Here is a 20,774-nt window from a genome sequence, read left to right as displayed (position 1 = left end):
AGTTTGCTGTAATGGCATTAGCCAAATCCTGAAGTATAGCAGACGGCACTTGTCTTGCTTGAGAAGCCACCTCATTTCTTTATTTATTTTTCCTTCACTCATTCTGAACAAAGGAAAATATTCTACCAGGAATTGAATAGCTTAATCCTCTTTTCACTCTTCCCAGTAGCTTGAATGGTGACAGATTAACATCCTGGAGGTTTACAAACCCAGCCATTTGAAAATGTAATTGCTGGCGCCACACCGCATGCATGTGTTTAAGTTTAGGGTTAATATTAAAGCTCAAAATATACACGCTGCACTGGAGTCAGCAAGGATGTGGCCAGACCCGGGTCACTTGAACCCAGGCAGGACGGACTGTTCTGTCACGTACGTATCAGGGAGTTCGCAAGCTGTCCCAAACCTTCGCTCAGCCCCATAGTTACTGTTCACTTCTGCTAATTATTACAGCCAATCAGAGGGGTTAACGGGGCGGAGCCTGGCCAGACCATGTTCTGGGGCATTTAACAGCTGGCAGGAACGGAGGTGAATGCATTACACACTGCCCTCATCCAATAAAAATAAAACACCCTGACATCTGAGGTGTACTTAGCACAGAGTGGAGGGAGGAAGCGAGGGAGGCAAGAAAGGAGGTAGGAAGGGAGGGAGGGGAAGAGGCTGGTGGTGGGGTGAAGGGGGAGCATCTGATAACATGATGTCCAAGTGCCACCTAGTGACAACTTTCCAGCTTCTCTGCTCTTTAAGGCGCCAGAGCATCAGAGGTGGTGGGGTGAACAGATGAAGTGACCCCTGAGAGATTCAATATCAGTAGCATATTGCTCTATTCTGTCACAGACATCTCAGGGCGCACAAATCCTTTCCAAAGAACAGACTAAACCATTAAAGTTTCAAGTCAAATTTGAGCATACACTCAAATCATGACTTTTTTTTTTTACATACAAAACCCAATCATGCAAAACACTGCACCAGCCTTCCTCAAGTGACCCCACTGTCTTTTCAGTTAGGGGAGTAAGCCCGTCACACTGCACTGGTAGGCTGGTGGCCCTGGGCTCCTAGGTCCCCTCCCCTCATTAGCCCAGGTATAAATCACACTCTGCCGGTGCCCAGAGGTGAGAGGGATGAGAGTTGAGGTGAGCTTGAAATAATGCTTATGTCACGGCAGGTCAGCCCTCCATTATGGCCGTTTCAAAAACTATTAATCTTGCTTGTAGTCAGTGGCCTAGAAATAATTACTTCATCTAACCCATGTAATACAGCATGACCAGCAGTCGAGCCTGGTCAATTTGAGGCTGGGGAGGCAGGATGGGGGGGGTGGATAGACCAAGGGAGGAGGGGGGGGGGGGGGGGGGGGCACAAATTATCAGGCCCTGTCTCCTGCTACTGGGTGACTGATGTCCTGCTCACTTCAGCTGTGGCCTTTTACACTCTCAACACTGATTTAGATAGATACACACACACACACACACACACACACACACTTGAGAGGCAGATCATGTACAAGCGCACATATGTACGCACATTAATGCATGATGAAATACACACACGCTTTGACGGAGGAACACACAATATTATTTTAAATAAAGGCTCCTTCTGACTCACAAGAAATAATACAAAATTCAATTTATCTTAGTCACTATGCAAAACTGACCCTAATAAAATTAGACCATCCACTGGCTGCTAAAAACTACTATACTAGGTAAAACTGGTCAACAAGTTTTTGTTGTAAATGTTATGCAAATTACTTTCATATGGCAAGTTGTGGCACCTGCTATCCTACCTACGCGAGTGTCGGAATTTAATTTTGCAATTTTAAAAGCAAAGAAAAAATGACAAATATATATGGAAAATCATTTCAGTTAAAATATTTCAGTAAAAACATAGTTTTAGTTATCAGCCCGAAGCAATTTTCAAAGCCAAGATATTTCACACAGGAATTTACACCATGACGTTCGAGACGATTTAGTGATGTATGTCCATCTTCCTGCCCTCTTTGCTGCTCAACAGTGCCCCCTGGAGTAGCTCCACAACTGCAGATACAATCACCTGTCTCCACAGTGGAGGACTAAGCTAACCCCCAACATCATGGCAGATAGAAACACAATAAAGACAGCCATTGGAGAAACCCACACTGTGGGTAAACAGAGCAGCTCGTGCAAACTCAGCCTCCATGAGCGTCACAGGAAGTATGTATGGAGTGACATAAATAAATGCAGCCCTCCAGTGGCTGTCACAGCTGGCATTGCAGGTGCAAATTTAATTAGTCAAGGTGAAGTCTCCCTTGTTGTCTGAGAAGGAGGGGGTCCTCGCCATGCACGACTGTAAACACGCGCTATATCCTAATCAGGTGTCACCGTAGTGTTTGATCAGCCCGCGAAAACTTGTCACGAATCCCCGGCAGAGAGTGGGCCGAGGGGGAGAACAAAGGAAAAGAGCTGTCATGAGAGAACAGGGTGGTGGTGGTGATGGCAGTAGCGGTGGATGAAGAGAGTTTGCCCATTAGCAGTCTCTGTCGCCTATCTCTCTCCCACTCCCCTTAACATCTCTCCTCCTCCAGTTTTCTTTCTTTCTCTATGTGGCTACCTATAGTATGCACTTTACTGTATCCCATTGCAGCTCTGCGCCGGAAAATCTCAACCACAGTTGTCATACTTATGCTTCACAACTGCCAACAAAGCCTCCAAAAGAAAACCACAAAGTAGTACACTACTTTTGTTTACCTCCCAAAAATCCACACATGTACAGAGATACAAGCTGTGCTCATTTTGTTTTTATCAAGTACCATTCCAAGTAGTTGGGTCCTCCTGAAAAGCCTGCAGAACTAGAGGCAGACATGCTGTTCTTCTCCCGCCCAGCGCCTCCAGGCTGCATTGAGGCAGTGCAGGAACACACGCGACATTAGATACTGTTTACCTTTCAGTTGGGGTGATATTGAATACATTAGCCGATTGAACCTCATAAGAAACACAGGCGAGTGACAAGGCCCAATCGTCTTTGCGACTACCATGGTAACTGAGATTACAGGCTAACAAAGAGCAGACAGGGGGAAAAAATATTTAAAACCCGAATAGTGATACATAAATTAATTAAAGGACAAAAAAACAAGTGGAGAATTAAAGTTGGAACATCTGTCAGCGACTTAGCTTCCCAACGTAATACCAGTGTTAGAACATTTATACCCTTGAAGTTAATGATCCCCTCTTTAATTGACAGTCAAGGAAAACTGGCTGCGGCAGCATCCTGCCGAGACTCCGATAAGAGGCCCCTTCCCTCCCCCCTCCCAAAAATAAAATAATAAAAAAAAAAAAAAACAGTTTAAAGAACCTTGGCACTAATCCCTATTGTCATCCCAGTGCAGCAGAAGGACTTACAAACACAGATAACTCTGCTGAAGCTGTCTATTTCTCAGGAGTTATGGGGACAGCCGAGCCGCTGCGCGCCTCGAATCAGTCACTCAGATTAGCCCAATCCCTCTGTGCTGTCAGTCAGCCGAGACACTAGCCTGTCATCGCATTTACATGAGTCCATCTCCTATGTGACAATGCCCCCTATATACGACAATGGCTGTGGGGAAGGGGTCCACTCACTCGCAGATAGCGGGTGTACCGTATGGCAGACGGGCTGTTGTTGGATTAAGCTCATGGTGTGTGCTGTGCTCATGTCTTCGCTGACACTCCAACAACAAGTTTAAGGAGTCTTAACCATTGCTGTTTTTCTATACTGGAGAGAATGTGGGAGATGTATGTCAGATGAGGTGCACACATACACCTACAATGACAAATGCAGACATACATACACACACACACGCACACATGCACGCACACACACAGTGGGATAAACTTCAAAAAACTTGGAAGTACAGAATGACTGTTTAAAAAAAAGAAAAAGCACCGCTTACCTAGTGTATGTCTTACCAAAGTTGGCTTCAAGCATGACTTTAATCCACCTACTTCACTTAACATGATGAAGCTCAAAGAACTCAAAGAACAAAAGAGAGGAAAAAAAACAACATAAAAACTAAGTATGTGCTATAGAAAACATCTGGATCAGTCTTCATCTTCAATACACGCAGTAATGATGGAGATTAAAAGGCCCAACCTGAAAAATATCTCTAAAAAAGCCAAAGTAGAAGAGACACAAACTTTTGAGTGTCAAATGAACATAGTATTAGTTCCTGCAGAATATGAGTTTGTACTTTTAAATGAATGAGTGGTATTGAAGGCACCTGAGAGCTCACAGTGTGCTGACTGTTTTTTATGCTTCCGTGGCTCACTCCACTTCAAACAGTCCTGCAACAAATGACAGTGGATGCCCTCTACATAACAGGGCCAGGGCAAGCATGACACAGGGGTTGACAACTGAACCCTCAAACTCCCTAACCCCTACCCCTGCCACAGCACACGCACACACACACACACACACGCAAGTAGCCCTGGAAGCAGCCCTGACATGACCGCTCGGCAGCCCTTCCTAACCCCTCCTTGTGTTTTTTCTCTCTCCATCTCACTGGAGACAACCCTCAATTCAAGACCGTTTTAGCAAGGCAAGTGGATGTGACCCGCTGCCCCCCAGTCAGGCTCATCTGAATAAACAGAGTTGAAGAAACAGGCAGAGGAGGGGAAATCTGCCTACATTATGATAGGAAGGGAGAGGATGGGATTCAGCCAAGGGGCTCCTTTCTTTATGCACGTTTGATCAAGTGCTTGACAGCGCCAGTGGATGGAATTACGGACTGCTGAACAAAAAGTTGTGGTGTGGGTGTAAGCGTGCGCAGGCGTAAGTGTGTGTGTATGCAGTTCAGTCTGGACAGCTGGGTTTCCGTGGCCTGACAGTGTTAGGCTTGTGACAAGCCTGCGGCACCACACCACCAGCACATACAGAGCGCAACCCGCCCACCAGCCTTCGCAGTCCATCACTCAGGATGGCCGAGGGAAGTGCCGTGAGGAGAGGTCAGACGTGGAGGAAAGAGGGAGGGAGGAAAGAGGAGAAGAGGATGAAGACGAAGAGAAAGAAGGGAGGGCTGGTCAGGGGTTAAGTGTGGAGAAGACAGCGATGAAAGGCAACTGTCATGCACCAGTGCTCACCCAGGAGCACCTGTCTCGAGAAGAACATGCAAAGTGTGCCGGTCACGTCCTGACAATACCCCCACTTTTCTACAAAGACACATAGATCAACACACACACACACACACACACATACAAGCGCTCAGGAAAGGGCTGATGCTCCACCACTGGAAAGGCATCGCCTATCTGACAGCATGCCAGTCAAGCTGTCGTTGGCTCCTTCGCATATGCAAGGAAAAGTTAGGCTGATGAAGAAAAAAACAACACAGGGGCTCAGAGGAAGAATCACTGAGACATGAACAGACTACCTGAAGTGAGCAGACACTTCTCAAAGACTTGATGCTGAGTAAATGCTGGAACGAGCAATACAAAGAGCTCCATGAAAGCAAACCCAGGGCAACCAGGACACCTACTCCACACTGCAAGTTGATGTAGATATTGAAGTCCACAGGTGGAAGCAGTTATCCAAAGCACCTTATTTATCCATAAGGAATAAATATCAATTCTCAAATTATTTTTGGTATGTTTGTTTGTTTAGCAAATTTTGTTTTTAAGTAGTTTTGCTCTGTATTTTTAACCTTGGCAATGCTTGCTCTCTCTCTCAACACACACACACACATATACTGACTATACTTGTGTAGTGTGTACGTTTGTTTTTATATAAACTACCTGTGTTATTTTGTTAATGGCGATCAGCAGAGGAGGCACCTCCAGCTGGCCAGGCCAACAGCAATGCTAAAACCTGGCTCTGGCTAAAGGATGCACTTCTTATGTTCAGCCCCTACAAAGCAATAAGCTAAAGGCCAGGTATTTTAACACATTTTCATTGCTCACATTTATGGAAACGAACTTATGATGTACAAATTAACAGTTACTATTTACAGCACCTTGTGAACCTGGTCTCCTGCAGCTTTTGTGAACGAAGGGTTCTGGGCTTTCCATTGAAACCAGATGTTGGGCAACACCGTAAGCAGTAGGCACTTTTATTGGAAAGGTGAGTCATCACAAAAGAAAATAAATTCACAAATAAACAGCATGAAGACGGCTCTGTCCTATGCAGGTGGCTTTGCATAGTGAAATCATTTTTATTGGAGTTAGCTAAAATTAGTAACAACCAGGGCAGCTAGGATGTATTCTGGGTGGCAATGATTATTACTGACTTTTATTTTCATTGGAGGTTGAGACTGAATGATGCACTGATGCAGTATTACCTCTGTAACGGTCAATTTTTCCAATATCTGTGGTGCTAAACAAGCTTATTGAGGATTTTTAACACTTACGTGTTATGTTCTCTTAGTGTTCACACCAATAGCAGCCTCAACACACACACACACACATATGGAGAAGAGTGTGTGCATACACACACACAACCATTCATTCAAAGACACACAAATCCACACCTAACGCTTACACATCGACCTACACAAAACCCCACAAATAGTGCACATTCAAACACACACACACACACACACACACACACCACTAGAATGCCAAACAAACAGAAATGGAAAATAACGACTCATCCGGATCATAGCACCGAGTGGCTAATGAACTCCCTGGAGGCTCTAGCCTCTGTGTATGAGGTGAGAGGGTCATTCCCATGTTTATTCAGCACCAGTCCAATGAGCCACCACCATCTATTGATTGAACTGATTATTCTGTGTCTCTCTGGTGACGGGACACATGCATGACAGATGAACCCTGCTTGGGCAGGTCACATTCAGTGTAATCTCATTGAATCTGACGGCTGATCTCATCGGCCAGTTTGCATGATCCACATCGCGGCCTTGTTTGCGAATACGTTGACATCTGTGGCTAATGCCTCAACACTAATGTGAGGTGCTCGGTAGGGGCTGTCAGACACGTAAGCTGTCAGTGGCTGTTTAGACAATCCTGGTGACAGCTTCCATAGGAGCCAACCAACCACACGGTAAACACTGAACACAGCAATATACCAAAGCTTTGCAGCCTTGAGTGGTGATTTATTGGCAGAATATTTGTTATATGTTTTTAAATGTCATTTTTCTTTAGTATTTTGAAGAATGTTATACAGACTCAGGCTGCTAAAGGATAGCAGCTGGTGGTTAGAGGAAACCTCTAAACATGACCCTTTCACCTACAGTATAACTCATTACAGCGTTCAATCCCACAGTCACACCAAGCTGTAATGCCTAGCATTCAACTATCTCTGTTATTCCATTTAAATGTGTAGTACAGTCACAGGTCCACAACCACATATGGTAGTCCGCGGCAGGTCATCTTGGCCATGTACCCTGAGACAATGCAGGCAGGGCCGTAAAAGTTGATATCCTTGCAGATGCAAACCAAATGCAGACATTGTGCACATATAAAATGTCATGCATTCAGTACAGACTGCTATAAAAAAAAAAAAGGGGGGTAGGAAGTGAAGGAACGACGTGCAGGGTTTCTCACATTGATCATGAGAAGCTAACTCAGCCTCTGTATGGCTGATTACAGAAGGTCATCAACAGGGAACCATCTCATGGGTAATAAATGGCAACTTAATGCATCATTTTAACTTCAGGAAACAGCTCAGGTATGTTTTAAAGTCATCACTCCTAGGACATACAATCAGTGAATTTAATAATGTTAAATTCAGTTAAGAATAATAATTACATCACAGATGAAGTGGGGCGACTCATACAACAATCGGTCCCATCCTTACATCACTGACATATTTAAATCTGACGCCTACCTTTCATTACACTTAATGCAGCACTCCAAAATTTAAGCTGAATAAGGTAAAATTAGAGTCTATTCCTCTAAGACTAAACAATACAATACAAAGCAATACAGTAAACCTCAGCAAATGCATTGCAACTCATATCTTACTTCAGTTTCACTCTGAAGTTATTATAATCCTGCACCAAACTGGAACATAAATACGTTACACTTTTTGTGTGTTGCTTGAATTAGTTTAAAGAGAGTTTTCACAAACCATGCTGCTCTATAAACACCTCAGTCCTAATATATGAGCCAAAGATCAAATAGGCAAGACAAGGTAAAGACATGTAGAGGAAAAGCTCAGCAGCAGACTAATCAGCTGCCTCTAACACTCACATAGCAGATCAATGAAAGACCCGGGGCCTTGGGCCTGCACTATATTACACACCAAAACTTCATATTCATTCATTGATTTTACTTTTCAGAATAGTATATCACTGAAGTCCAATGGGAGCGAAACATACAGGCTGGGGCTTAGGTCAACCCTCGTGTGGACGGATGTTTGCACAATATTGATAGCGCACGCAGAAAGAAATGACTAAATATCTGGATCAATAGCTAGTTTCCCTAGCCACGACAGGTTGTTCCAGATGGAAATATATAAATACTTCTTTATGGCGACTGGAGTGGCCCTAACGAACAGGGCTAAATGTCCCCCTTAAGGTAAACTCTTTGATTAGCTAAGGCCAGAGGTGACAAGAGGGGTGTGCTGATGCTAGGATGTCACGCTTCCAATGGCCCCGAGATGCTAATGCACACAGGGGCCCAGTAAAGGGGGCCAAGGACATGACAGGTCACAAGCCCTGGGCAAAGTGCTCTGTGATACCTGACCCTCTTATTCATTTGTAATGATGATGGGTCCAGGCAACCCTATTCTCAGTCATGTTCAAATAAGGTACACCATGAATAATTTAGAGATCTCTTTTCTTATATTTTTCATTTTTCACATAAAGTCACAGTTCTAATCGTCATAATCAGAACTGGAAATGGGAGGTTTATTATACATAGTTCTAAAGAGACATATTTGATTTTGGAGTTCTTCAATTTTCATCCACATGAAGCAAGAATGAAGCAGAGTTTAATACTATACTGTGGAGCACTGTGTAATCTAATCAGTCCAATGACCTGGTGAAAATCTTGCTTCCTGCTGCTGCTGATGGCACAAGGGCTTCCTTTTCTTATTTACAGCACAACACAATTACTGAGAACAACACCCAACCTCACAGCTTCCCCTGCTTCACAGTGGCCAATGGGGCCATAAAGAGGGACGAACCACATCATTGCCTGCTCCTTAATTAAATGAAAGCTGTTAGATTCATTTGCCTCCTTTTTTTTTTTTTTTTTTTACACATTGAACTGCCCAGCCCACCGTTGAAGACCTCCCAGACGCCATCCCTGCTTGGCCCTAAATCATGACTGCATAAACGGCCCGGTGGGTCCCTGCTGGACACGCAGCAGCCGCCCAGCGGCAAGGCCAGAGCAGGGCATGAGGTGGATTGACACCTAGCCTGCGATAAGTAATTCTGTAGAGGATTAGCAGCATGATAGCCTGATCAATACTGTGTGCTCAGGCCATTAGGAATGCAGCGAGGAAATGACCCCCTCCGGTAATAAAGCAGGGCATCTGGGTTCTCCTTCATTTGCCAGCTCCATTAGTGTAATGGTATCATTATCTGCCACAGCCGTATGTTTCTGAGGCCTGGCTTTTCCACAGCTCGACTGGCGGGGGTCTGATGAAGCTGTGAGAGCCCCCATGCCGTGTTCCCCTTTCTACCATTCTACACAGAGCCTAGGTGTAAATCTAGCTCTGTTGGAGCTTATGTGCTAACCTGCCTTAGGTATCCATACCCATGTTTTATGTCAGCACCCAACCCTATTTCTCCATTATTGGCTCATTAATAGAGCAAGCAGCATGTTGCTTGGTTTAGGAGCGAGAAAAAGATGGCCGGCAGAGCACAAAGCTGCTGAATGTGCTGAATCTGACACCCCCCTCTTGCTAAAACACCAGGCCTGACATGACAGGACGTCGGCATTAGTCACCATAAATCGTTTCCTTTACACTAATTCACTAGCAAACATTTTGCGGGGGAGAATTGATTAACCATGTCTGGATGTGTGGCCACATAATCAGCTTTTACCTCGCTAGTTGTTAATTTAACAGAAATACCAAGGGAAACACAAACCATTTTAATGAGTGTTCAGAAATTAAATACCCTAAACAGCTTGCACTAGGTGACACAACCAGAGCAAACCAATGAGGCTGATCTAAGCAATGGGCTGGGCTCAGCCCAGGACCTCACAACATCTGGTGACCCTGTGTGATCATTACTTAGCCTGCAGCTCACACACACACACACTTCCTGTTTCGACACAGCACTCTATACTTGTCATCGCTGTCCAAATGGCGAGCCTGCATCAAAGACAGCATTAGAACATCGGGTTAAGGGACAGGGTCAGTGCTGTTTTCACACTTGCCAAGGCATGAGTGGAAATTCATCCTGTGATGACAACACTGATAAAACATAATGAAATGTTTTCAATTCATTAGGGTACAAGGTGAGTTGAATGTTGCCATGTGGAGGAAATTCGTGAATTTGTTGCTACTTGAGAACACAGGACAATGCACAAACACACACAGAGTCTGCGATTTTTCTAGTTGAAACAGCAAAGAAAACAGTTAGTGAGTCAAACTGTCTGATGAATCCATCCTCTAGTCTAAGATATGAAAAAAACATAATTATTTCAGATTTTTGAGCAGAAATAAATGTGAATTACTGTGCGTTGGGTGTGGCTACTCCCCATGGGCAGTCGGGCCAATGTCCTATTCTATTTCATCTAAAAATATATGCATAGACTATGGCATCCCACCTGTCAGTATGTTATACTGACTTGCTGCAGTGGGAATTTCTAAGGAGATTGTGTATTCATTTGGTAGTAATCTGTTGGCGCTTGCATTCTCTAACGCAGAATGACAGTGGACCCATCACAGTGCATCTCTCACTTTGTGCAGCATTGCAAACACACTTGCTTACTGGATAAGGCAACCATCATGTTCAAGTTATTAGTTATCATAATAACTGTATCATTATAAAAACCACAGATATCATAAAAACTGGCCACTATTCATGCAGCTCCTTCCTTGGCTGCTCTACAGTCATACAGTCATTTTGCAATTACAATTCCTCTCGCTCATCCTTTTATTTATCTAAAGAGAAGGGAAGCTAAGCCATTAGGTCTGTGCAGTGCTGCCTGACTGCCTGAGGGCCAGCTGGAATGAGTTCTCTCTCTGAGCCACTCATCTGGCCGCCATGGCTGCTTTCATAAACAGGAGGAACCGCGTCCTACATAGTTTCACTGCTGTCTAACATGATCCAAACACATGTGCCACAGCAGACGGCATCCAAGTCAGGAGATAAGAGAAGAAACAGACAGACATAGACAGACAGACACTATGGCTATTGGCGAAATACAGCTCAACGTGCCTTAGGCACAGCAGAGTCCTTTCCTTCCTTTCCCTTAGCATCTTAACAAACCACAAAAGTCGTGCAGCATGTGAAAGCCTGATTAAGCCCAGGTCAGCACGAAACGCAGCTTAACGCACCGGCACACAAAACAGTTGGTCCTCACATGTTACAAAGGCACCCATCTTGGTTCCCATCATGTGAACCTAATCCTGCACACATCTCACTTTTATCCCTTAGCAGGTTCTACAGATGGCCTATTAACAGAGGTTAGCCTATGATTAACAGTAAGCACAACATTAGGCCAGTAAGTGATCATTTCTACTGTACATCAGAGCACTACATTATCCACTACATTTACTGTAAAGCCACAAGCAGCTGTAGACTGCTGGCCTGGCACCTTGCCAGATCTGAAATACACTGCACACCAACTTTACCATTTGTTTTCACTGTTGCACTGAGCTGCTCCGTTTCTACTATACAATTAACACCTGATTCATTGTTCACTCCTCACACCACAATTAGACCCAAATCGAGCTTTGGCGTTATCTCTTTTATGCTTTTTTGGGCTTTTGTTTTTTGCCTAACTGTTGATAACTAACCTATGGAGCAGTTCAGACTTTTACTGGTTTCTCACGAATATCCTGCGGTCTCTAATTCATATCCTATTTCCCACTTGATGCGGGACGTTGCCAAGACCCTACTCTGCAAGCTGCGGCTTTATATCAGCAGTGTATTTACGTGATAAAGCACCGTTTTAATGTAACTGTAAATTCTTCATTGTGGTAGACTGGGGGGGAAAAAATGGAAAACACAATAAAGGAAACAGGCAAGGTGAGGTATGCGCTGACATTCGCGGCTTTCTAGCCTTCAAAATGCAGCCAGCAGCATCACATCAGGAGCATTAGATATTCAACGAGCGACAGGGCTTAGAAATATGCCAGACCTAACGGAGAAAAACGCTATCAATACCTTTCTTCTCTTCTCCCCCTCACTGTCACCCGATCTTTTCATGTTCCTGGAGTTGTGTTTACACTGCCTCGCTTTCATTAGAGGCGATGCTGGTTATTGTAGTGCGCGAGTGCATGGTCGCTTTACCTGTTTCCGTGTTAGGGGGGGCGCGTGCAGGAGCAGCCTTTCGCGCGTTTTCACTCAGAGCCCCACTGTCGATATTTTCGGGGTAAAAATGATGTTTTGTGGAGAGAAGCTTGAAATAGATGCCTGAAGCGTGGTGAAGAGAACTACAAGTCCCACAGCGAGCGTGTCCTCGCGGCGGAAGCAGTTTCGGCACGCTCTAGATGTTGCGCTGCGCAGGTTCAGCGCAGGTACAGATCTACCAATCACAGATACGCTGATCAGCATGGCTGTAAGTCGGTGAACTTTTACAGCCCCTTTAAAATGGCTGTGACAAATCAATAAAAAATACATACACTACAAGACATTAACACTATTATTATTGTTGTTGTTGTTGTTGTTGTTGTTATTTGTAGCAGTAATTATTGCAGTGCATTAAAATTTTGAAAAGATTTGTTTTGTTTTGTTTTTTTTAAACTAACTTTAAATATTTTTCTTCAGAATATCCTGGTCCTCAGTATGGATGTTCCATATGCTTTCCCCCTTTTTTCTAAATCAAAAGCAGTGCCACTTTCATCTCAGACTATGTGTAAAAATAGCAATCATGCTTTGAACGTGCTCCAGTTCAAGTCCGGCCAGCCTTCTTTCAACTCTTGCATGCGTCTCAAATCCAGGTGCTTTTCTGCCGGTGTGGGCTTCAACCACGTCAGCCCCCTCACAACTCACCACCGATCATGAAAGGGCGCCGTAAATGCACAGCGACTGTGTGGCTGCCTTTTGTGTATAAGCCACAGTTAAAATGCCCTCCGAGGGTTCATCCAGATTGCTCATAACATGTCTTGAATAGTGCTGAAATGTGTTCTGTCCATTGTTCCTATCAAAGCACATGTGAAATAGATGAGAGAGTTTCACGGATGGAGCAGCAGTGGTGGGAGGGTGGTGCATGCAGGGGCGAATTGCAGGGGTCTGAAACACCTGCTACATATTACCATTACAGACTTTGATCAGTGTCTTCATTAGTTTCCTTTGTAATCTCTATTCTTTTATGGTAGAGCTGACCCAAGTGAGCCGGTTACAGTGATTTAACACACATGTTTCTTTCACCTGTCTTGTAAAATGCTCAAAAGCTCTACCACTTTCAAAGATGTCGGTGTCTCTACCATCCCTTACCAATAAACGGAGGGGGGTTCTTTTGATTCCTATTTATAACTTACATTTCCTCTCCTCCGTCCCGGTCTTCCAAGGGGAGAATACATTTGAAAAATATCCTTGGAATCGTTTTGTGAAAACTAAATCCATGTGCATGCATGTAAGTTTTTTCACATGAACATATGTCAGCCTATAGTGCCTTTTTAGAGCTTGTTGTAAATAATTTATTTTTTTTTATCTTATAATGTCAAAATCTGCCTTCATCCAACCTCCATCACCCCAATTCATCATTACACAATGTTCCTTTTATGCGTCAAACTATCATTCACATGTTCCCACTGTCAATCACCTTTATGGTTAACATTTCAAGGAACAGAGGGTTCGCTGCCTGACTTTCTTTGGCTTTGAGTCTGTCAGGTTTGAGGCTCTTTGAGTGATCATAATGTACAGGCTCTTGTCCAACAATTCCTGCAGAGGCTTGTTTTTTAATTCCATCGCTGGTGGCCCGTTGGTGGAAATGGTGTCAAGAGTCCTCACAACCCCCATGTTTGAAGAAATATACTCTATGTGCACAGTGGGCCCTATTAAATTATTCACAAAGTATATAAACCATTCAAATCATGTAGTCTGGTTCTCAGTAATGGAGGTTTGTGGTATCATTTCAGAGCCAGGATAAAGGGAATTGCTTTGATCATAATTAGCTGGATTGCTTTAAAAAATGTACTTTAATACACTCAGTGGTTACTCTATTAAAACTGTAATGCAATTCATGAGACAGGAAATCTAATTCCTTTAAAGGAATATTTAGATATTTTGGGAAATCTGCTAATTTTCTTTGTTGCTAAGAGTTAGATGAGAAGATCAATACCACTCTCACATCTGTTCAATAAAAAAATACAGGCTACAACCAGTCAGTGGTGCAGATGTTCTTATCTGTAAGTCTCAACAGGAAAAAGGTGTGTCCCAAAATGCAGAACTATCAATTTATGGTTATTTTCAGAAAACTGTCAGAATTTTTTAGGGGATTATTTTGTTATGTTTAGAATGCCAACCTTGTCTACAATATTATAAATGCTTTCTTTTTGTTCTGGTGATGTTAAAACTTTTATTAAAGCCACACCACTCCATTCAGTCCATAAACCCAATCTATCATTGCATTATGTTACTTTAGGGAAAGAGTCAAACTATCATTCACATTTTCACTGTCAGTCATTGTGACGGGGGAACATGTCAGGGAGGGGAAAGTTCTCTGGATGTTTTTTGTTTGATGGTCAGACTTGAGGCTCTGTGAACAATCATAATGCACAGGCCCTTTACATGGAGACAAGCCAATTACCTTCCTCAACAATGCCTGTCATTTGTCCTACAGTGAATTGAGCTCTAAAGCAGGCACCTCTCCTCTCATGTCCGACCTGTGGGGTTCAAGCGCAAGGCAAGGTCACCCGTGTACACACTCTGATGTGGTATCATATGGGATGGAGGAAAAAAATTGACTTTGAACTTCCTCTATCATCATGTAGTCTTCTCTCCTGATCTGGCCAATGTGTTTGTGCTCAGGATTGGGGTATGTTTTCTGTTATTGTGCATTGCATCAGCTCCGGATGACCCCTTGACAAGGCTTCTTTTTGTGATATAATGAGCGTCTAAAAAAGCTGGGGAAGAATAAAAGATGAGGAGCGCACGGTGCCAGAATGTACCAAAGCAAAGTAAAGGAAGACAGAGACCATTGTGTTTTGTCTGTATTAAAACCAGAGACCACAGACCGGCAATCGTCTCTACCCCATTCTTCAAACTATTGTATGGCCCGAAAAATCAGAAATACAAGAGACAGGCCTTTTTGTGAATAATGATATCTTTCCGATGCAGGAGTTTCTACTGGGCCACCTAGATTTTATTATTGCGTTATCAAGTTAAGCTGTGGTGTCTGTGTGAAGGAGAGGAAGCAAACTACTGGGAAAACTGAAAACAATACAGTCAAGCTTTGTCCTGCACCACACGGGACCTCTGGTGAAGGTACTGTTAAGAATTGTAAACAGCATTTACTCACCACAACTCCGGCCAGGGACCATCCTCAGCACATTGTGCTGCCTCGGTGAAGACAAGCTCTTTTTTGATTTTTATTTATATCGAATGAGCATATGGAGCAAGTATGTGCCTTCCCTGCTTGCTAACCTTCAATGCTTAGCCTTAGGAAACTGTTATTTGTCAGTGCTATAAAGCAGATTGCTGCCCAGTGGTTTCAATTAACATCAAAGAGCTCTTCACAGGCAGTAATAGTTATATCAAAACCTGAAATGTATTATTTAGGTTATGTGCTGGAGTCCTCCAAACGATTATGTCCTCGTTCAGAAGATGGTTTTCTTTTTTTGCTGACTTTTTCCATTCCATATACTCCACCGCCTTCGCCTCGTTTCTTTGAAGCACCCCCACATCACTCCTGTACAGTCTCTTTGTAGCACCAGGGTACCTGTGTGGCTCACGCCAGGTGGCCTATTAGTTATCGGCCATAAAAAGTGGTACTACAATGGTGATGAAGAAGATTAAAAGTCCTGTGTAGCTAAGTGGGTAGATTCTAGCAGATCTCCCATGTGTAGCTGTTCATTTCTCACTGGAAACACAAATAATTTATGCACTGTTGGCTGTTGGTCCTGTTACTTACATTATACTGAAAAAAAACTGTAAAATTGTAGTGTAAAAGGTGCATATTTGACACTCAGTGTTAGGGGAAGGATGCTTTTATGAATTATTTAATAAAAACAGTGTTTTATCTGTATTTTCGTCCTCACATGTAATTTCTATACCTATGGTCTCTTTTAAGCAACAACATGCTCACTTTTAGCCTGCACCGAATCAGGTGATAAGTTATAGTTTTGATTACAATGAAGAGCCCTTTTAAATATAGGTCATTTTAAATAGGTTAGAATAGTTAAACATTCTTAAGCTGCAGGTCATGTGCATAAATGCCTTAATGGTCAGGCACCAGACTATTTACAGGTGTTAAAGCAATAGGCCTGGTCAAAAGAAATCAAACATATGGTTTTGTCTCAGATCCATTCAGTGTGTGGGGGCAAAGTTCAGAACAGCTTGTCTGATGATGTGAGATGCTCTGAATCTCTAAAACAGGCTTGAAAATATTTTGTTAAAGGAATCAAAAAGAGGAAAGACAAGTGAATGCACTTCTTAAACTAACCAGTTGTATTTTTATCCTGTGTCTTTCTTCAGTTTTATGTACACCCCCTTGTTTTATATATATATATATATATATATATATATATATATTCTGGCAGGGCTTTGCAGGATGTGTAGAATATTGCTTTGACCACCAGTTTAAACTGGCTGCCCTCTTTTTACATTTCATGAGTCTTATATCTTTGACAGCATGTTGACTAATCAGCATTGTTATCAAAGAGGCCCAGACTGGATCAGTGTAAGTTACCTCAGACTTAAGTTTGCTACTCAAGCCTACAGGTACAGAAACGTACTAGACAGAGTAGCACCTGAAGTCTAGCTAATGTAAATGCCTTTTTGAATTCACCTGGAAAAAAAGAGGATTCTTAAAGACACTGTGAAAGCTGTGCAGGGACAGGAGCTTTTTTTTTTTTTTTTTTTGCCACAAGCCCTTAGCTGGAATATCATTAAAACTCTTGCAACCCCATGGCTAAGGTTTAAAGTGCACAGAGAGCCTTTTAAAATGGTTCAAAAAGTACATACACTATTCAATACATGTTGATTAAGCCTCAATAAATGATCATATAGCACCACAGAAAAGAGCCCTTTGGTTAGCAAACAGAAAGAGCGTGCAGCCTTAGTCTAAGATGTGGTACACCTCCTTGCCTGGGATCACTTCCAGACACCGAAATGAGGAAGCGCCTTCCTATTGCTGTGATTTGAATACCATGATCACTGAGCAGTTTTATAAGAAACCCATTAAAAGTGAGGTTTTGACATACAAAAGAGCCCCTGTTTAAATCTCACGCACAATGTCAGGCTGAAAGACATTATAAAACTCTATACGGAAGCATACATCCTCTGTGTGTGTCCTTGCGTTGCACACCATCAGGGGGGGAATATCTTTTGTTGAGGCAGAGATGACCTGTTTTCTGGAGAAGTCTGTGCCCTATCGCTCAGCGCCGTGCTGCAGATTAATCGCACATTTGTTCGGCACGATACGATCACCCCTCTCCGGACTTAACTTTTAACAAAGATGTCTGCATGAAATATGCTGATTTGTCAAAGTACTCCATGATCTAAGAAAATAAGTAGTTCTGAATGGGACCAGCTGAGGTGGACACAATGGCCCAGTGTGACCCCTCGCACCACCTGCTCTTGACAGTGTTTATAAAGTGCCAACTCCTCTCATTAGTGCTCCTATTACCCCAGAGTTATAGCAGCCCTGCAGATCAAACGCAGCCTGAGCGAACAATGGCTGAAATGGCATTAATATGATATGTAAGAGTTCAACAAATATTGGGAGGGATCTCTTTGATGGGGACTGTTTTATATTAGTGGCTTTTTATTAGGGCTTTTCTGGTCTTTAATGTGAATGTTTTCCCCTTGAGTCAGTGTTACCAGGTTTAGGTCTTGTTGTGTGACCGGTCGTTGAATTCAGTAGAAGACGCACATACGGCGCACATACGAATGTAATTGCTCATACACACACAGGATATATATTGGTAATACTTTGGGAAAACAACAGTTTGGGGTCTTTTCATGTGCAAATCAAAATCTCCCCGCGTTAATAAAGATCTGTGCTATCGTATTCTATTTCCACTGGTGCACTGATGCTACACACACATTCACTGAGTTAATCTGCCCATTTGTTACTAATAAATGTGAGATTGATGAATGTGAAAGTGATTCAAGTTTGGCAAGTGATCAAGAATTCATCTGACAGCTCACACTGTGCCCAAACCCACCAGTCTGACCACTGACATGAACGCTGAAATGTGTTTATTTATCCATGCACGTTTCTCCTCGTTTCTAAATTAGTTGACATTGTGGAGCGTGCAGATGGTGACAGGTACATTTAACACTGGCGGAAAAGTTTAAATCACACCCAGCTTCCCATATACAGAGCTTCTTACATTCTCTCTGAGGCCGCCTTCATGTCTAATTACTGTACATCCAACTGAATGGCAGTTTGGTTTATAGTAGAACATAGGCACTTTACAATCCTCTCCCCAGCCCACACTCAAAGGCTTTAATAAGAATTTAGTAGAATGTGTGTTTTGTCCTTTTCAGTTTATTTCTCATTTGGTTTCAGTGTTCCTCTTCTTTTCTTTCTTCTTTCCTAAAGGGATGGAAGTGCAGTTCATTACAGAGAGAGGAGGACTTGAGTGCGAAAGGCAAATCCTGAAAAAAAAAAAGAAAGCCATCATCACCGCAAAATAGATGAACTGTTTTCATTCAGCAACAGAAACGCTGAACTAGTTAAGTCATTTTTCAAGATTGTTAGCCATTTTTCCATTCAGTCACATGTCCCAGATGAGATGTTTCTTGCCACTGCCATAGGTTCATGAAGGGGGGGGGGGCTCAGATTAGATGTAATGTAGCTATAATTGTCTGAGCCGTATTGAAAATCTTTTGGCCTCAGTGCCACATGTGTTTGCATGTCTGTTTTATTTGGCCAGAAACTGACAGAGGCTTCTGGTTATCCAGAACCCATTAGATGCTTTGATCTCAAATGGGCCTTGTTTCCATTTGCTGAAAATAATGTTCTGTATTTGTGCTGCGGTACATGGATTGGACCTCTGTGATTTGTTTCTACGTGTTAAATATGATGTCTTGCAAGATCATTTTAAGATGCACAGGATTTCCGTCATCTTCATCATCCTCCTCCATGTTCTCATTTTCATTATTACAGTCATCAGTAACCGATTCCACTGCTGAAATGTAACAAATAACGATCAGCTGTTTGAACGTTACCCTCTTAGGGACTTTCGGAGAATCGTAGGATAATTTATATTGCCTGTCAATTGATAATCTCTCAGAGATTCACTACACTCTGTTTGTGTAATTACTGATGTTTTGGTGATGTCAGCGTGTCAGGCTAACATCCTGACCTCTGACAATCTGTATAACATTCATCACAGAAGTACCACACACCTAGAGGTAATACTTTCCATGCACCTCTGACACAAAAGCAGCCTCCAGCCATAGATTGAAGCCACTGAACAATTCTGCAAATTACGTTGTTTTGTGGTATATGGTTAAGGCAGGTTAATAAGGAATCTGTACTGCCTTGCTATAGGCTGAGGACAAGCAACTGCTTTTTTTTTTTTCTTTGCACATGTAGACCATATATGTCATGGAGCCAAGTCCCCATTTCAACACTGTGTCAAAGGCGGCTCTGGACCGCATCCCGAGCTCTTTGCTTGTTTGTCTTTTGTAAAAAAGGACAACTACCCCAGCAGTGCCAAAGCACCCCAGGCTCTTTGATATGTGAAAGCCTAACAGTGGGACTGCTCCCTGCTCAGCTGGTACGCAGATGTGTGTGTGTGTATGTGTGCGCGAGTGTGTAGGGGGAGCCCGCTGTCTGAACCGAACACAGATTAGTGACTCCTTTTTTTTATTCCTAATAAATAAACCCCAGTGCATGCTGGGGTATGTGTGAGGGGAAAATAACATGCCACTAGCCAATCAGAAGCAGGTGGTAGGGCTTGGTGGCTACAGACCCTGCAGCTCTTATCATAAAACAACTGCACTTTTAACTTTAATTGTAGTTGTGGATAGATTTTGGGGTTTGGGTTAGAAGTGTTTTATTACTTCGGACTGGAATCAAAGCAACAGAAATATAATTATGTTAAAAGCAGGCAACAATTTTGCTGTAATGGATGGTGGCCAAGTTTCAGGGTGAACTCACTGATACAGTAAGGGTACTGCCATACATTCTGAAGTACTTGTGGACTATTTGAGTATCCCCATTCTGACAAAGGTGGATTTTGTACTCCTCAGCTTTTATCTGGAAGCCGTAGTTCCTAGTCATATTTTAAACATATTTCATTTTACATACAAAACATATGATTAGATCACAAAACATGTATTGCAGTTGTAGATTAAACTACCCACCAGTATATGAAGTAATTAAAATCTTCATTTGTAATGTGTGGGTGTTTCTACATGAAATTTTTAACTAAGTAAAGGATCAAAGTACTTTTTTCACTGTTGTTGTATGTTCTATGGCAGAAAACTCCATGGCAGTATTCTCAAAAGTAGCACTGAATGTGACCTGCAAAATGAATTTATTTTCAAAATCAGTGTTCAACACAGCTTTGTGTGTGCGTGC

The 20,774-nt window shown here is 42.8% G+C and overlaps 1 protein-coding gene across 3 annotated transcripts in view; it reads right to left on the bottom strand.

Annotated features, from left to right (window-relative positions):
• fto (FTO alpha-ketoglutarate dependent dioxygenase) overlaps window positions 1–12,316 on the bottom strand; it is a 118,341-nt gene extending 106,025 nt beyond the window's left edge. For 2 of the 3 annotated variants that reach the window (XM_041039288.1, XM_041039295.1), the window contains exon 1: window positions 12,239–12,316. In XM_041039288.1, the coding sequence (XP_040895222.1) occupies window positions 12,239–12,316 (78 nt within the window). The remainder of the gene's footprint in view (window positions 1–12,238) is intronic. The other variant, XM_041039304.1, reaches the window with a different exon arrangement.
• Window positions 12,317–20,774: the final 8,458 nt, after the last annotated feature.

This window comes from Toxotes jaculatrix, chromosome 1 (genome assembly GCF_017976425.1).
Source record: "Toxotes jaculatrix isolate fToxJac2 chromosome 1, fToxJac2.pri, whole genome shotgun sequence".
In the NCBI taxonomy this organism is placed as follows: Eukaryota; Metazoa; Chordata; class Actinopteri; family Toxotidae; genus Toxotes; species Toxotes jaculatrix.
This window is presented reverse-complemented; position numbering and strand designations above follow the sequence as displayed.